The sequence below is a fragment of the Dermacentor variabilis genome, chromosome 4 (genome assembly GCF_050947875.1).
Source record: "Dermacentor variabilis isolate Ectoservices chromosome 4, ASM5094787v1, whole genome shotgun sequence".
NCBI lineage: Eukaryota > Metazoa > Arthropoda > Arachnida > Ixodida > Ixodidae > Dermacentor > Dermacentor variabilis.
Window position 1 is genome coordinate 56039114 of NC_134571.1, and position 16086 is coordinate 56055199.

Genomic DNA, 16086 nt, shown 5'->3' on the forward strand with positions numbered 1-16086 from the left:
CGCCCGAAGCCGTGCCAGGGTAGTACTGACCGTGCACGTGGCAACCCCTCTCGTGCAACCTTTATTCTTTTTAACACTGCAAATAACTGTCTCTTTTCCTACTCTTCTTTTCACTCTTACTTGTCCTCCTCTCAGCACTACTGCCACTGACATAAGTTTTGTACCGTGTATCTGCTTTAACTACTGAAGTGTAAATGAGAAAAAAAAAACGCCACATTTGGTTTCTCGCGATGTAACAAGTACTGCTGCTCAGCTTATCTTATGCCACGAAGCCGCGATTCACTTGGTGCTCGGTTTGAACCGGTCGTATTAAAAGAAATGTAATCAGTTGTTTGTAGCGCTCTTAAAAAATCGAGATCCCATCCCATGGTTGCGATGTCATCAACTGTGTAATGAAGCTAGAATAAACAAAAGAAATAAAAATTGTCAGTAGCTGAATTAGCTGAAGAGGGCCTCTCCTAAATGTGCGAGCTTCGCCAGACTGCCTTCTTCCAAATCAGACCTCTTCGGTGGCAAGGTATAAAACTGGTCTAGTTGGTATCGATGCATAATTATAGATGCCACAAGAAACACGGGACAGCTAAAATAAGTCTGGATACAAAAATGCCTGTTTTTCTATGGTTGTAAAGGGCGCTTGCGTGAATATGATGGCGTGAAGCGCCTGATAACGTCAATAAACCCGCCGAAACGGGAATGCACGCTGTCAGAATGATAGAAACTAACAAGCAGAAGGGGTTCAGTGGCGCGATATCATGTTTCTTTCTGGCCTTCGCCTATGTCAGCCATTGTTATCTCAACTGTCAAAGTAAATTACAGACCCTGGACGTCCTAAGCGCGATAAAAAGGTGGGACTTTTAAAAAAAAAGTTGCACGTTAAGATCATACTAAGTTTACGCACGTAATGCTTAAAGACTGCAATTCTTTGTTTACGCACGCGGGAATTTGGGCGCACATGTTCTTTTTTCTTCATATTTTCATTCCCAGAGAACAATTTGAAACGGAGACAGCTTGTGAGAATAAGTTCAGCAGTTTGTGCTGTTCGTGTATCCCACAGTTTTGTTGATTTGCAGAATACCAACGCTGACTCACGGAAACAAATAAAATAAAATAAAATAAAATAAATGATAAAGGAAGGAAAGAAAGAAAGAAAGAAAGAAAGAAAGAAAGAAAGAAAGAAAGAAAGAAAGAAAGAAAGGGGTGATGGGAATTGACAATTGATGCACAAATTCTAACTGTATGGACAGGATGGTGCAAGGAAAGGTAAGAGAAAAACAAGCAAAGTAAGAACCCTTGAGCACTTCGCGACCATCGTGAAACAGGAAACAACAAACCCATGAAACGCAACCAACAAACAGGAGTTTCTTTCAGCGCCGAGGAATATAAGTGGTCCCAACGGCCAACGCGTGAGAAAGCATTCACATTCACGCATACACGACGAGCTTCGAGAGTGTCCCCCGCACACAAACGGTGAGGGATCCCGGGGAAGAAGACGCAGCCCACGTCGCTTCATGGCACGGTGGTTGCTCCTGTTGTCGTTGACGCCGGAGGCGGTCCAGGCGTCTCGGATCGATCTCTTTTTCGCCGTCTCATCGTAGTCGCGCGAGAACACGTTCCCGGAATCGCTCTGTGCGCATGCGCGCTTAGCGTTCTTGTGTGGCAGCGTGCCAAAAGAAACTTGCAGTTTTAGACTTGAGTGTGCGTGTTGACTCCCGGGTACTCTCCGAAGCCGTCAACTTGACCTAGGTTAGGCGCCGGATTATAGAGCTGTCAGAGGGCAGGCATGAATGGTGGAGGGAAGAAGAAAGAAAGAAAGAAATGGCGGTGAGATGACCACTTCCGCAGATCAGTGTGGTCCGTCAACGTGCAAGGGGTGTGTGCTGCCCTAACAATATTCCTAATGACGAAGAGTTACTGAGGCACGTCGGGAAGGAAGGTAACAAAAATGCAAAATCCGAGTATGTAAGTAGACCTTTTTATGCTTACGGAATCGTTAACTTTATGGGGTTCCTATTATCATTATATTTTCACTTGCGGCATAAGAACTCGCAAAATGTGCGTGAACCAGCGATTATAGTCACCTGTGAACCTTATTTTATGATATTGCGTTTAGGAGGTGTTGTCCTCGTTGAATGGCACCGGCTGCGCCCTTTGACATAAAAATGAGCAAATTTATTGCTTGTAAAGTTGGCTTTGTTGCAAGAATTGTGTATATACAGAAAAGTAGAATCTACAGGTGGAAGTGAAAGGAAGGGATGAACACTAGAACTGCAGGACGTGCCCTTCGTTCAAGGCAACTAAATGAGGGAAAAATACATACACTAATAACAATTACAGGGCACAGCAAAGCATAAAATAAAATAAAAGCCGAGAATATTTTGAAACGAAAAGTCTTTCACGAGACATAACAAAACAACTGTAATTCTAAAGAGGCAGACTACAGAGAAACAAACCACAGAGAAATATTTAGAACAGAAAATTAGAGAAATTGCTGCGAAATTACTTTTTTCTGGGAAACATTGCGCTTCGGTTCTTTTTGTGTTTCTAGATCCATTGCTTATGAGGTAATTCCGACGATGTTGGCATTCTTGTATGTCCATGGCCGTGTTCCTACCGCGCGCTGTGTCGCACGTATTAAAGGTACAATAAAGGGAAACACCGAGCTAACTTAGAATGAAAGCATTCTTTCAAAACGATGTGTTCGTTAATTTCGCTGTAAGCTATTTTTTACTGGTGTGACGGCTGAGAGAAGATGAGCGGCTACATTTATTGAGGGAAGCTGGCATGTCCATGGAGCAGGGTGTGAGACCGGGATAGTTGGTATTCCATTCTGAAGTGACTAGCGCAAGAGTGTACACGGGACACTAAAAAAGGCGACGAGGACAAGCGCTTGTCCTCGCTTGTCCGCCTTTTTAGTGTTCCGTGTCCATTCTTGCGCTAGTCACTTCAGCATGTCCATGAACGCCGGCGCGTTCACGAAAACTGAGGAATAATCTCTTGGATGGCGATGGTCTAGCCGGAAGCCAAGTACGCTTTTCCTCCACTTTTCGGACTACTTTCGTACTCCTAGCCACACATTAACGGTGGCGCTACGCTAAATATGAAAAACGATGTCCAAACTTTAATTTTTCGAACTACACGCCGGAACCTTAGCGCCAGTAAATATTTTCTCGTATCTGGGCCATTTCGGCGCAGTGAATGTTCCCAATATTTGCTAAGTTCAGTATTTGTTTCCTTTACGATACAATGCAGTCCATCGTTACCGACAAAAATTGACTAGACCTGAGCAGATGGCTTCAGAAATCATTGCGTCACGGCTGGCTTGTGCAGAAACTTGAGCTTGGTGAATTTGAATATTGCTTCCTTTCCCGCTTATCAAACTGCCTCTCACTGCAACAGTGACTTTCTTGTGTTATAGAAATGTAGTTTACTTATCAAGATCTTATTTCTTTCTTAATGTCCCATGAACAGCTTTTGCCCTCACAGAGCTGCTCTTTCATAGAGACTGTCTGTCTTTGGATGGCAAGCCTTAGCTAATAGCAAGGTAACTATTACTATAGACCGGAGTCTGTGATGAAGAATCACTTCAGCGTAAAAAATGCATTGTGGCCACGGTTTTCGATTAGTCTAACCCACTTTTCCTTTTAGAATGCTGCCGTACATTCTCGTATTTCGTGCTTGCTGTGAGCGAATGAACGTTGTGTTAAACAGCAATGGCAGAATCATCGCGAGCAGCTGACCTGTATGTGTGCAGGGGTGTCTACAGGGGTGGCTACGAACGAACACAAAAAAGAGAGGGGGTGTCATAATTACAGAGTATCCTGGCGTACCCTTCCTCGCTCTCCATGGTCTATGCCGCGGTCTCCATTTTGCGTGCCTGTGATTGACATGCGGACCTTTGCCTTCATGGCGTCGTACATGCTCATCTGCAGAGAAAGAAGAGAGAAATAGAGATTGTAAAAGAGGCAGTAATACGAGAGAACCCAGTTGGGGGGCTAGCTCACGCTGGAAGAGGAGAAGAAATTATCAGAAAAACGACATAGAGAGAGAAGATAGATAGAGAGAAAGAGAGAGAGAAAGAGAGAGGAGGGAATAGAGAGGGAGAAAGAGCAGAACGGTAAATGTGGTCGATGCGGAAGTGAACGAGCAACGTCACGCATTCAAATGCCTTCACACAGCTCACTCGTTCTAGGTAAGCGGTGACACCGCGCCTGACAGCGGTGCACGGTAAACTTTAGCCCCAGTCACGTGTTTGCAGATCTGCCCAAGAATCGTCAAGTTGTCTCTCTTTCATTGATCCATGTTCGCAGCACGAGAGAGAGAGATAGAGAAGGAAGGCAGGGATGTTAACCAGTCAAGAGTCTGATTGGCTACCCTATGTTGGGGGAAGGGATAAGGAGAAGAGAGGGAAGGGAGAGGGAAGGGAGAGAGAGGGTTTAGAGACATGCACAGACAGTGCTTGAGTCAAAGCCGCTCGTGCAAACCAGACCTTCTGAGAAAGCACGATATGTTTCATTAGAGTAAGCAGCCCTGTGATAGATGACTGTAGAAGCCTCCCCCCAAAATTTTAGAGCTGAACTCCTAAGCGCCCGTTCCTGCGGCGAGCGTTGGCATTGTACCTCGTAACCGAGTGAAGGAGCACAGTGAAGGATGAAAGCGAACGCGGAACGCAGCGGGAGATGAAAGACGGCGATACCGAAGACAGCGCGAGGAGGAAAGCGGAGGATGAGGGTATGGCGAAAGCATGAATAGAAAAGCATAGTGCCACGCAAGACGGGCTGTGGGGCGATGATGGCTACGAGATGGCGCCAGAGTAGCGCGTGTCGTCTATGGAAACAAACGTGTATGGAAACAAATCGCTGCATGAGTGGAGCTCTGTCTGCGGCGGCTGCTGTTAGTCGCGCCCACGCGTCACCCGCGGGCTGCCTCTCGCGATTTCCCGATTAGCGAGGCAGTCGTGTCATACTTCGCTCCGTTTGCAACGTGCCGCACGAGACAGATTGTGCGCGCCAGCCTATATATCGCGAAATGAAAACATGTATATAGTTGCGCTGAAATCTCGCATGAAGGAGTATCGTAATCGTCTGTGAATTCTTTTTCTGCCGCTTATTTGTGTTTATGTGAATATGAGGGTGAAATATACGCTTGTTTGTGCTAGATATGCTGTACATTCTTTTTTTTTAAATTGTGGTCGCATGTTACATCCTAGAAGCATCTTAGGTTTCCTCCGCGACTTCTGTGTTTCGAAAATTGCGTAAGCAGCAGTGTCTCATGTGAAAGCGTTGCATGCATGTAGACCAGTTCAGTTGCTAACAAGCTGAACTAGTCCTCTTGTGACTAAATAAACCAACTCACGCCTATCGTATACCTTAGCATGCTTATTAAAAATGTAGGTTATTAGTTTTCAACCCTATTATTGCAAGTAAAGGCTGTTATTAGAACTTGAATTAAATATTGAATAAACTTTTATTGTACTGTATTGTTTTACGAATTTACGCTCAAAGGAAGTAAAACAATAACAAAAAGAGAAAACGATGTCGCAAAGCAAGAAACACTAGGGCGCTTTTGAGGAGGATCCTAATGTTACAAAATTGGTTTGGGAGTACGATTGGTAATAGTGAAATTTAGGGCCTCCGGTAGCTAGCACGGGTTGCACTGCTTTTCTTTATATCTGATTTTAAGTGCGCGCTTTGTTTCAGGATATGATTCAAATAAGCGGGAAATGTTGTTGTCGTATTATCAACCGGTGTTTGTGTTCTTTAATACACATCAGTAGAATGGCCTTCGTTGCTTATGAAATCACGTGTATTGCATCGTCCATCAATAATGCATGACCTTTACTTAGAGATTTAGTATTGCACCGCAGTGCATTGCCCGGTAATTTTATTGGACTAGTTGAAACGTATTATTGGGCTAGTTGGTTCATTACAGCTGAAAACGGCGCCACAGAAAGCGAGGGCCAAGAACGCGTACGTATGCATGCATAGGAGGCTTGTTCTTTTTTTTTTACTTCCTTTTGTACTCGTGCGTGTCTTCGGTTCATTCTTGCACAACCAGTATTTATTCTGCGCGTCCAAGGAATAAACATGCAGTTGTTAGTACGCCTTGCTGTCGTACCCGTCTCCTTTTCTTGTCCCTCTTGCTATCTGGCACCGTTTACCGATGCAATGGACTACCTGCTTCACTGTAGTGGGCCAACATTGGTCTTTCTCCCAATGCTACCGAAGTTATAACAATCTTGGTCGTAATATTTTCACGAATTGTAGCCTTTTACCAGGAGCACGAAAGACTACAGCAAGGAATAAAATGACTCTCCTTCTTAGTCACCCATTAGAGACACCGTCTATTTCTGCGGAAAACCTATTGCAACTTTCATAGCCTTCGGGAGCAGCCGCAGCGAGGGTGAAAAGCAATAACGTGGCAGCGTGGGGACAACTCGTAGAAAAGGTCGAAGGTGGGAAGCAACTCGTAAAGGAATTGTCCCTCCGGGGTCAAACGTCATCGTTGCCTTGAACAATTTCGTAAAACGGCGGCCGCTGTGGCGGCGGCCCTTTTACTGTCGTGAGTGGCAGAAAGCGTTCATCATCTCTGAGGTGCCGCGTCTGCAAGTTTCGCCCTAATACTCCTTTCTCCTCTTTCTCTTCACCTCTTTCCTTCCTCCTCTTCCACCTTTGCCGATCACATCACACTAGGAGAGGAATGACAGTGGAGACAAACTGCGAAGGTTGCTGGCTGCAGAAACAAAGATCAGTCCACCGTCAGGCCGAAATCGTGCGGATATCACTCCACTTTTCATCTTCTTAAGAGTGAGAGACAGACAGACAGAGACCGTGGAAAGGAAGGGACGTAGAAAGGAGGCCATTGTCTTCGGCAAAACGCCAAAGCGCTCTGGGAGCGATGGTTCGGTGTCTTATCTGGCGCCCTGTGCAGAAGACGCTGCAGGAAAAAAAAAAAGAACAACACATGCGAAGCAGCGCGAAGAAAGAACGTGAAATAAGAAATTGATGCGGCGACTAGCTCGGCGATTTCATACATCGCTTTCCAGGAAACAGTCACGGACGTATAGCAAAGCAAAGCGGCGGCAACAGTGGAAGCGAGGACGATGATAAATGCGCTTCCGTCCCGGTTCTGCGTCTGTGCGTGCCCGTGCGTCCAAGGAGAGAGAGAGAGAGAGAGAGAGAGAGAGAGAGAGAGAGAGAGAGAGAGAGAGAGAGAGAGAGAGCATGGCTAAGAACGAGGAAGGGCGGTTGATGGGAAAAAGGAAAAGGCGAGTACAGCGGTACAGAAGGCGGGCGGCGTGGGACGTTGCGAGCGAGGAGGGTTGTATGAATTATTCAAGCGAAACTGTAGCATGATGTTCCCGCTTTTCGCATTATTTCGCGAGCTCTTCCTCTTCACCTTCTTCCCGCCGTTCCTAAAGAAGGGCACGCCTGCGCGCCGCCAGCCCTGGCACCTTTCCCGCCGCGAAGATCTTGCTGTCTCTGCTGAGCTGGCTGTTTTCGAAACGCACGGCGAACAAAGCGAGTCGAGACCCCGGTTTCCTATACACCCTCGCCATATTACGAAAAGAGGGGAGGAGGGGTGTGACAAAGGAAAGATGGCACCGTGATGGACATAAAGCGAGAGGGATTGAAAACAAGGCGATGCAAGAGTTTCTGGCCTCACATAGAACAGAAGACGTGCACGTGAACAGACCTGCATGCAGCGGAGAACGAACCAAAGAAGCGCTTCCCTCCCGTCGCCAACCGCGGCGCGCACTCGTAATCGCTGCCAAAACGGATTACGCGGCGAGAATTATTCTCACTCCCGCCTTTTCGCTTCACCCCTGTGGGAAGCAAGGCGGGAAGCTGAGGGTACTAGCTTTAATTTAACTCGTCCGCGACGGTTATGAGAAGTGGGTGGCGGCGGTGGTGGTGGTTCCGGTGCAGCACAGCGCTCGGAAATGAAAGGGCTTCAGAAGTGGTTTATTAAATTGGATAAAGAAGGAAAATTAGTTCGGCAAGATAGCTGCAGCCAGCGGGTGCTAAAGTAAAGCGGCAGATGGTAGAGACATAAGCGCAATGTAGGAAATAAAGCTGATATAAATTGAAATGTTATGTTTCATTACGTCTCCATGGAAGAGGGAAATAGAGACGAGCGTAACATGGGGGCAAATTGGCGTGGTCAATATGCACACATACAGATATAAAACACGTTTTTTTCTGCTGTAATGATAACAATAAAATACAAGATACGTCTATCTGAGTCTTACACAAGTTATAGTTTATGGTACGGAGCGTGTGCAGTCGGCGTACCAGTGCATTCAAGTCAAGAATTAATACCAGCTTTGCGAGTGTGGAGAAGACAATTAGGAGGGGAGCGTCGACAGTTCCAGGTAGACACGGACATTTACGAAAAAAAAAATATATATATATATATGCATATATATTAGCAAATGACTTTCTAAGAGTGAAATGTCAAACACCCCCTTACAATTAGAAAAAAAAAACAAATATTTAACAGTAACAAGCTACACACAGGAACTATAAGGGGTGATTACTTACATAACGAATGACTTCTCGTAAAGGCCTCGCAAGATGCAGAATTCTGAGCTCAAACACATTTGTTACCCTTGTCGGAAGCTTTCGCTTCCCTAGAATTTAGAACAACGTGGTTCTTCAGAGTGCAAGGGAAGGAAAGACTGGAAAAGTGAAACCAGCGTGATTTATGAAAAGTCGAAGTGCGCGGGAAGGTTGCGGCCACGGGGAATGCGATCCAACAAGGAGTAATTGCGAAGCAGTCACACAATACAGATTCTTTTCTTGCGCTTTGCCCGTTGTGCAAAATTGATGACGCTATAAGCGGCTCGACTATCGCTCGTGCACGAGCCGAAGGCTAAATTTGCTCTTTTTCTCGTGTGCCACCTCCGCGGATGCCATACAAAATATTTTTTTTTCTGCGATGCGTGGCTATCCATAGGCTTCTGCTTATTGAATCTGATTCTTTTGATTTCCTTTTATGCTGTGAAAATTGTAACGTCATGCAGCCGGTATTCATATTTGGTAAGCTACTAGGTAGAACGCTTCGTTTTTATTGCCCCGTAGAAACACAAATGTATTTAATATCCTGCGTCACCTACGATTTTGTTTGTCAGATTTATCTTCATGGGACTCGTGCTTCATCCATCTCTGTTATTGTTTAACATTCGCATTTTTCTTGTTCATTGTCACTGCCTATTGCACCCCAATTAAAAAGATATAAGATCCGTCTCACAGATCCAACTTTTCCTTTAGCCAAGTTTCGAGACTGTATTTGTGTATGAATAGCGTAACGATTTCCCAGGTCATGCTAATTTTTTTCTTGTTTGAAAACTCAAGAACCTGGTTTGGTGGTTTGAAAATCTCACACGTACAGTAGCCATACTTTCGATGATGCATAGTCATTTCTCCTCTCTAACTGTATACGGACAAACCTAGCTATAAGATGTCTGGAAATATGATCTGAGAACGAATGACCTCAGTAGCTCGCTAAGCTTTTGTGCATAACGGTAGACGGTTAAACTTAGCACATTTAGGAAATCCGATAACAGTGGACGAAAGGTGTGGCAAAGAACAACGATATAGCTTTACAGAGACTGTGCCAACGATGAACCCGATCTCTCTTGAGCATGACATATTCCGAAAACGCGTATGGGCACGTGGTGTATATAGACCTCGGTACACCTTCCTCGAGCGCGGGAGCGGTGCGCTTCGAAGTGCATTTACACCGCCTACAGCATTCGGCTAAAGCTACTTTGAGATATTAACTCCCTTTTGAGCATGCGTTGCCGGATAAGGCCTGTCTCTGCGATTTCGTGGCTTTCGCTATATGCAATGGGTTTTCACTGTACCTCTGATCAGGCATACTACTCTATTTCAGGGGAGCCAAAGTAGTCCCCAATATGAGGCGCGTCTTGCCGCATTAGGTAACTGGTCGCTCACTGCAACGGCTGCCATCGCTGCACAGAGGGCAGCGCGACTAGCGGTGACCTGTCGATAAGGCACCGCTTTCCGCGGAATAAATTGTCTTGAACAGGCGACCTCGGCTAGATGACGCAACTGTGCACAGGCGCACGAGGCTCCCGCGCTCTTCGGCACGTGTGCTGGGCGCGGTAGTAGTGCATAGCCGAGATCACTCCGCGATAAAGATGCCCTCAGTCGTCGTCGTCGGCGCCCAGCGTGTGCGTACTTACCTTAGATCTGGATGCCTCCAGCCTCGACTTATAGCAGAACTCAAGCAGGGCCACCACCATAGCTAGCACGAGGCCACCGATGAGAATGTAGAAGCATCCGGCGACGTTACTCAGCGTCAACTCGTTCTGTGTCGACTCCTGGCGGGAAAGGGAGCCAGTCACGCTGTTCAAGTTTGCTCGAAGCAGTAAAAAATGCGCATTCGTTTCTCTGTGGACAAAGACAGCGCGCGAAACAAGTGCCGCATTGCTGACTCTTGCGTCATCTTGATGAAAAGTAGATCTACACACTTAAGATCGTTGAAAAATAGCTCAGTATAACATAGCTTCAAAGTTTTAATTCTTATTCATTCGATTCCTTTCTGAGTGGCACAATTTACAGGGTCATAGGACATAAAAGGAAACACATTGTACCTAGGTACTCAAATAACTATTGGCTTTAGAACTGGCTTGTTAAGAATTGCTAGGCAACTCCCCCTGTCAAAAAATGCAATCTCTTCGTGTTGATTTCGGTGGAGAACAATGACAATTGACTGTCTTGAATATGAATGGCGTTCGATACTGAATATAGCAAATAAATTCTGCGGAAACACGCAGAGTACCACTTGTTCCACAAGTTGCTGCATATAAGCGTGCTTTGTCGTCAGTTCTGTGCCACGAAGTACACCAACGTTATGATTGATATACAATTTCGGATATATTGTTGCGGGTTTGTGCTGCTTTGCAGACAATACCGTTCTTCAATTTGAGCTGGTACGTGTCCCGCTTGCCTGATGTGAGCTGAGCCGTGCTACGGGTCAGTGCTTAAAGTCGTATACAGCGAATGGCTGTTTTATCGAGCGTTTTGCAATCCTATGGATTTCTGCGTAATCTAGGGTAATTTTGTGCGATGTCTACCAAATTATATGTGAAATCAGGTTCAGCGCTCGATAATGCTATAGTAATGCAGGTGTTAAAAATTTGCCCTGGACTTGTGCAAACTTCTAACTGCACACCTTAGGCATGCGAATAGCCATTCCATTCTAACATTTCTTCCATTTGCCTTTGACACCTTTCCTATCATTTCATTTCTTAAGACAAATAAAATCTCAGCGTCGTCCGCGAAGTAGCCGCGCATCTTTACTTAGAATATAATCTATCTCTGGTGACTACAGATGTTGTCCGATGTGCACCGACTCTTCAGGTGGGCGGACCTCTTATTGTTATCAGTGCTTAGTGGTTATTCTGTGCATTCACTGTAAACGACGTGAGCTAACTAATGGACATATGTAGCACATCATCGTTGTAAAGCATACGCTGGGACGACTACCGTTTTTTTTTTTTCAACGTGAGTTATTCTTTTTGCTCACAAGATATCACCGGTGAGCGTATGCACAATACTGAACGTCTCGAAAGCACTTGATGCCGGCCTGAAATTTATTGTGCCTAAACAGCGCAAGGGGGAGAAGGGGCAGTACAGCACGCTGACTTGTCCCTTCCTTCCCGTGTACGCGTTTGATTGCGCTGTTTATCCACAATGAAGTCATACTGACAGGCCCAATTGTCAATGTTTCTACAGTGCCGGCCTGGAAGCCGGTGACATGAAGCGACTATGGAAGGACTACACTGTCGGGGGTAAACGGCGCTAAACAGTCACTCGCCGTAACACCGGCGCGCTCCTGCAGCGGTTCGCGCTGTGACATGTTCAACGCATCAGAATGCTCCTCTGCCGAAGAAGCCGCGCGGAATGACGACCGTCGCCAGGGCTGCTCACCTTGCTGTCGCCCGTCTTGCACTCGCTCCTATCGTACCACCATTTGTTCTCGAGGCGCGCCAGGTCTCCGTTCTCTTTGAAAGTCAGCACGGCCAGGTTAAGGCGGTCCCTGTCAGACCAAGAACGAACGTCATGCGTCAGTGTGTCGCATTGACAGCCCCGAAAAAAAAAATATGGAGTGAACTTTTACGGTTGTAGTACAGGTTCTGCGGAAACGACTATTTTGTCGTTAACATTATTTTTTTATTTTTCTGTTACACCTCTGACCTATTTTTGATGATTTCTTTTTTCTTTTATTTTTTTTTGGGGGGGGGGGGGAGGCCCGGTGGAAAGGGGTGCCTGTCGATAGAGTTTCAGCCACATCTAGTGTCCACTTTTCTCTTCATATTTGCTTTGCGTTGTTATTTTTCATACTTGTGATTATGAATACCTTTTGTGAACAAACTTCTCGTCTGCATTTAGGAGGTCGAGGCGACATTGAAAAAATATGTGCAATATTCAGCAACGAAGGATTTAATCGACTGCTGTGACGCAATGCTGTGACAACCTGGTGTTGAGCGAAATGCCCTTAGTTCGATTCCTGGCTATGGTAGCTGCAGTGCGATGACGGTATACTGAAAAAAAAAAGAGAAAAGCTGGTCGTGTATTTAGATTTGGGCGATCGTTAAAGAAACTAATTGAATCAAGATAACCTGGAGCCCTCCACTGCGGCGCCAAGCCAGAGGGTTCCTTCGGGTTGGTAAAATCAATCAATCAATCAATCAATCAATCAATCAATCAATCAATCAATCAATCAATCAATCAATCAATCAATCAATCAATCAATCGGGACAAACTATTCTGATCTTAACCAACGCGTTTGTGAGCTCGAGAAAATATAACTCCAAATCATCCTTTTGCAATTCTTCACGGGAATTGTAGACTATTATTAGCCACGCATGCGACGAGCCATGAAACGAAAATGTTAGGCGTAGTTTTAAGAGACAGGAAGACAGCGATCTGGTTTAAAAAGTAAACGGGGTTAGCTGACATTCCAGCTGACATTAAGATTAACGAAATGGAGCTCAGCAGTATATGTAATGCGTATAGGGCAGGTAACTGGTGGTATATATAAGAGTTATAAAATGGGTGCCAAAGGAAGGGAAATGCAGTCGAGGACAGCGGGGAATTAGGTGGTGTGATGAAATTAGAAAATTTGCCAGCCCAAGTTGGAGTCGGCTGTCACAAGACAGGGGTAACTGGATATTGCTGCGAGAGGTCTTCGTCCAGTAACAATATATATAGGCTGTTCTTGTTGATGATGATGATCATGATCAAGTCAACCGTGTTAGCAGGACGTGCTATAAATGTTTGGCCTTCGGCTGAGGCATCGCTTACCTGAGTGTAGATCCGAGGGGTGTTGCCACCCCGTATCCCTTGGCGTCCAGGTTCCCGCCCACCTTCATGGTGTCGCAGGGCTGGCGCTCGTTGATGTAGTCGTTCTTGGTGGACTCCATGAGGAAGGCGTATTTGCCCTTGGACTCGCGCACGCGCCGAATGCCTTCCTCGTACGACGAGGTGAACACCCGGCTGTTTGAGTTCATGAACTCCCACATGCGGGCGTAGACGGCGATTTTTGATCTCTGCGTGACGACAGGCGCGGGGAAGAGAAGGAGGGCGAGAAGGATAAATTGAAGGACAGATTTTTTTTCTCCTTTATTTGAAAGCCTGCCATTTTGCCCAACAGTCGTCGCCACTGGAGGCGTAATGGGCACGTAATTCAAGACCGAGTGATATGCGTGAGTATATCACTATAACTGTGATACAATCGGCTCTTGTTAATTCGCCCTCAGCTAATTCGACTTCTCGCTTAATTCGAACGCACTGCAAAGGCCTGGCGAAATACTAGACATTGCTATGAAAGGAGGACGCGCTTAGTTTGTACTCGAAAACATGCCGATTCGGTTAATTCGGCTTCCACCTGTGCGCCCTCATGCTCGCAACGGTTACCAATAGCTTGAATACAAGAAATTTAGCAGATAGTGCTACTGCTGCCCTAGCCGTGCAGCTGTTATATTTAATATCTTTCTATCTTCTTATAGCCCACGCTTCTTTCACCCGTGAAGCAATTCGTTCCCGCTTGTTTCGTGTCGTGTTACGCTGAGACAACTTTTAAACATGTCGGTGCTATTCACGTCATGCTGGTTGAGTCGTCCTTCAAGATCAAGAAACGAAAAGACATTACGAGCAATAAACAATAAAAATATATTGAAATTCGCAAATTTTGCCGCCGTCTGCTAACTCGACATTTCGGATAATTCGATCAAATCGTGTGGTCTCGCAAGGGTTGAAGTAAGGGGAGTAGACTGCATTAGGGAAATACAGTGAATCCCATTTGAGGCGAAAGTAATGTAGAGCGAGAGGGACATAGTAGGCAGTGAGGTTAAAATTATGTGGGCGTGGGTATTATTAGATTAAATATGAAAAGGGTTACAATAACAGCAGAGGGATATAACTCTCAGTATATATAGTAACATAAGAGTCCTGGTAACATCCTAACATATAAACGTGAAGTCTGGTAACACGTAAACGTCAAACAAGAGTACGCTGACGTAACGGGAATATCAAGAAAGTGAACCGTTCATGACATACCTGGAGTAACATAAGAATAAGGCAAATACATGCGCTAAGAGAATTGGATGAAACGCCACCACCAACAACAGGCACACTCAACTCCAGTTGACGTCTGCATAAAGCGAAGCATTCTTGATGTTATTGGCTCATTAACAAATGTGTGTGTGATATGAAATGTGGTCGTCAAGGTATAATTAGAATTAAAAGCATCATGTTTTACGAAGAAATGATCTTATTTGCAGGCAATTATAGACAGGCTGGATATTATATACACATATTTACACGCAGTAGATCATACATGTATTTGTGTCAATTTTCAGTGGTATATCCATAGTGTCGCGTTGCACTCATTCTGTTTATGATGCGTAGGTGTCTTCTAGTGCAAAGTGCGGATCGAAACGCGCCAAGCGTCTGAACGTGCGGGCTTGTCTGCAAGAAAGGCTGTTTTATGCCGCTTGTCGGAGCATGCGTCCATGGCGTTCGGCATTTGAGGCTAGGTAAGTACGAAAAAGTGCCTGAAACACGGCAGGAAAGCTTCGTTTAAAAAATATTCTGTTGATGGAGTTAGTCGTACAGTCAGTTTTATTTCGTGACTATTGAGTTTTGTTTTTGGCTTGATGACATTATAATGGTCATTGTCGGTGAGCTACTACAGCAACAGCTTACGGCAGCAACATACGGTGCTGCTGCTCGATGCAGCGCGAATATCCATATATCACCTAACGTCGCAAAAGTATGGTAGAGCTGCGTCTCCTGCATGGTAGGCCTGGCCCTCTCGCGAATTCACCTGGAAGATACAACGTATCCAGCCTTGTGCACAAGGCATATCAAGTAAGTTCACCAAGATGAGACATGAACGTTGGCTGTTATCCAGCTATATTTACTTTGGTAGGGAAGAAACGGCCAACCTGCCAGAAAACTCCCTCGAAGAAATACAAAAGAACAGTAGGAAAAAAGACATGTCGAGAAAAACAATAAAGAACAGCGAAAAAGTATAACGGGCAAATCAGGCCAAACTTTGATAAAGCGCGCCAAGGGCGCCCTTGGTATCTTACATTCCAGTAAAAAAAAAAAAAAAAAAGGACCCGCTTGTGACCACAATTCATCTACTGTATACCCTAGAATATATGGCAGGCAAAGTATAATAGTGCATAATTTGCTACATGCGCAGGCCAGCAGTATAATGCTTCACATCTATATATTAAACAAAAAGCAAAATAATGAAACCGTCGTTCAAGCATAGAGCGCTCTAGTCATGCAAAGAGAGCGATTCAGGGGGAAAGAAGGACAAAATAATACAGCGGTAGGACACCGACTTGCGCTGCTTAGCCTTTCAGCTCCTGTGTCACCGTCTCGCAAACACTACGGAGAGAAAATAAACAAAAAGAAAAAAAGAAAACTGTCACGACACGCGCAGCCGGCCGTTCCCGGCGATAGGAGAAGGTCTTTGAAGGGCGGGCTGCTGATAGGACGAAAATGCCTTTTGCTTAGTCTAGTTTTCTGGCCTCGGAAAGCG

General features: G+C 45.4%; 1 protein-coding gene across 2 annotated transcripts in view; it reads right to left on the minus strand.

Moving 5' to 3' along the window:
• Positions 1–1146: 1146 nt before the first annotated feature.
• LOC142579190 (glutamate receptor 1-like) overlaps positions 1147–16086 on the minus strand; it is a 266702-nt gene continuing 251762 nt past the window's right edge. Inside the window, exons 13-17 of one of the 2 annotated variants that reach the window (XM_075689158.1) lie at positions 13335–13579; positions 11958–12066; positions 10208–10345; positions 3828–3923; positions 1147–1764 (exon numbers count right to left, since the gene is read on the minus strand). In XM_075689158.1, coding sequence (XP_075545273.1) covers positions 1684–1764; positions 3828–3923; positions 10208–10345; positions 11958–12066; positions 13335–13579 — 669 coding nt within the window. In that variant the 3' untranslated portion in view covers positions 1147–1683. Of the gene's footprint in view, positions 1765–3810; positions 3924–10207; positions 10346–11957; positions 12067–13334; positions 13580–16086 lie in introns of both variants that reach the window. The other variant, XM_075689159.1, reaches the window with a different exon arrangement.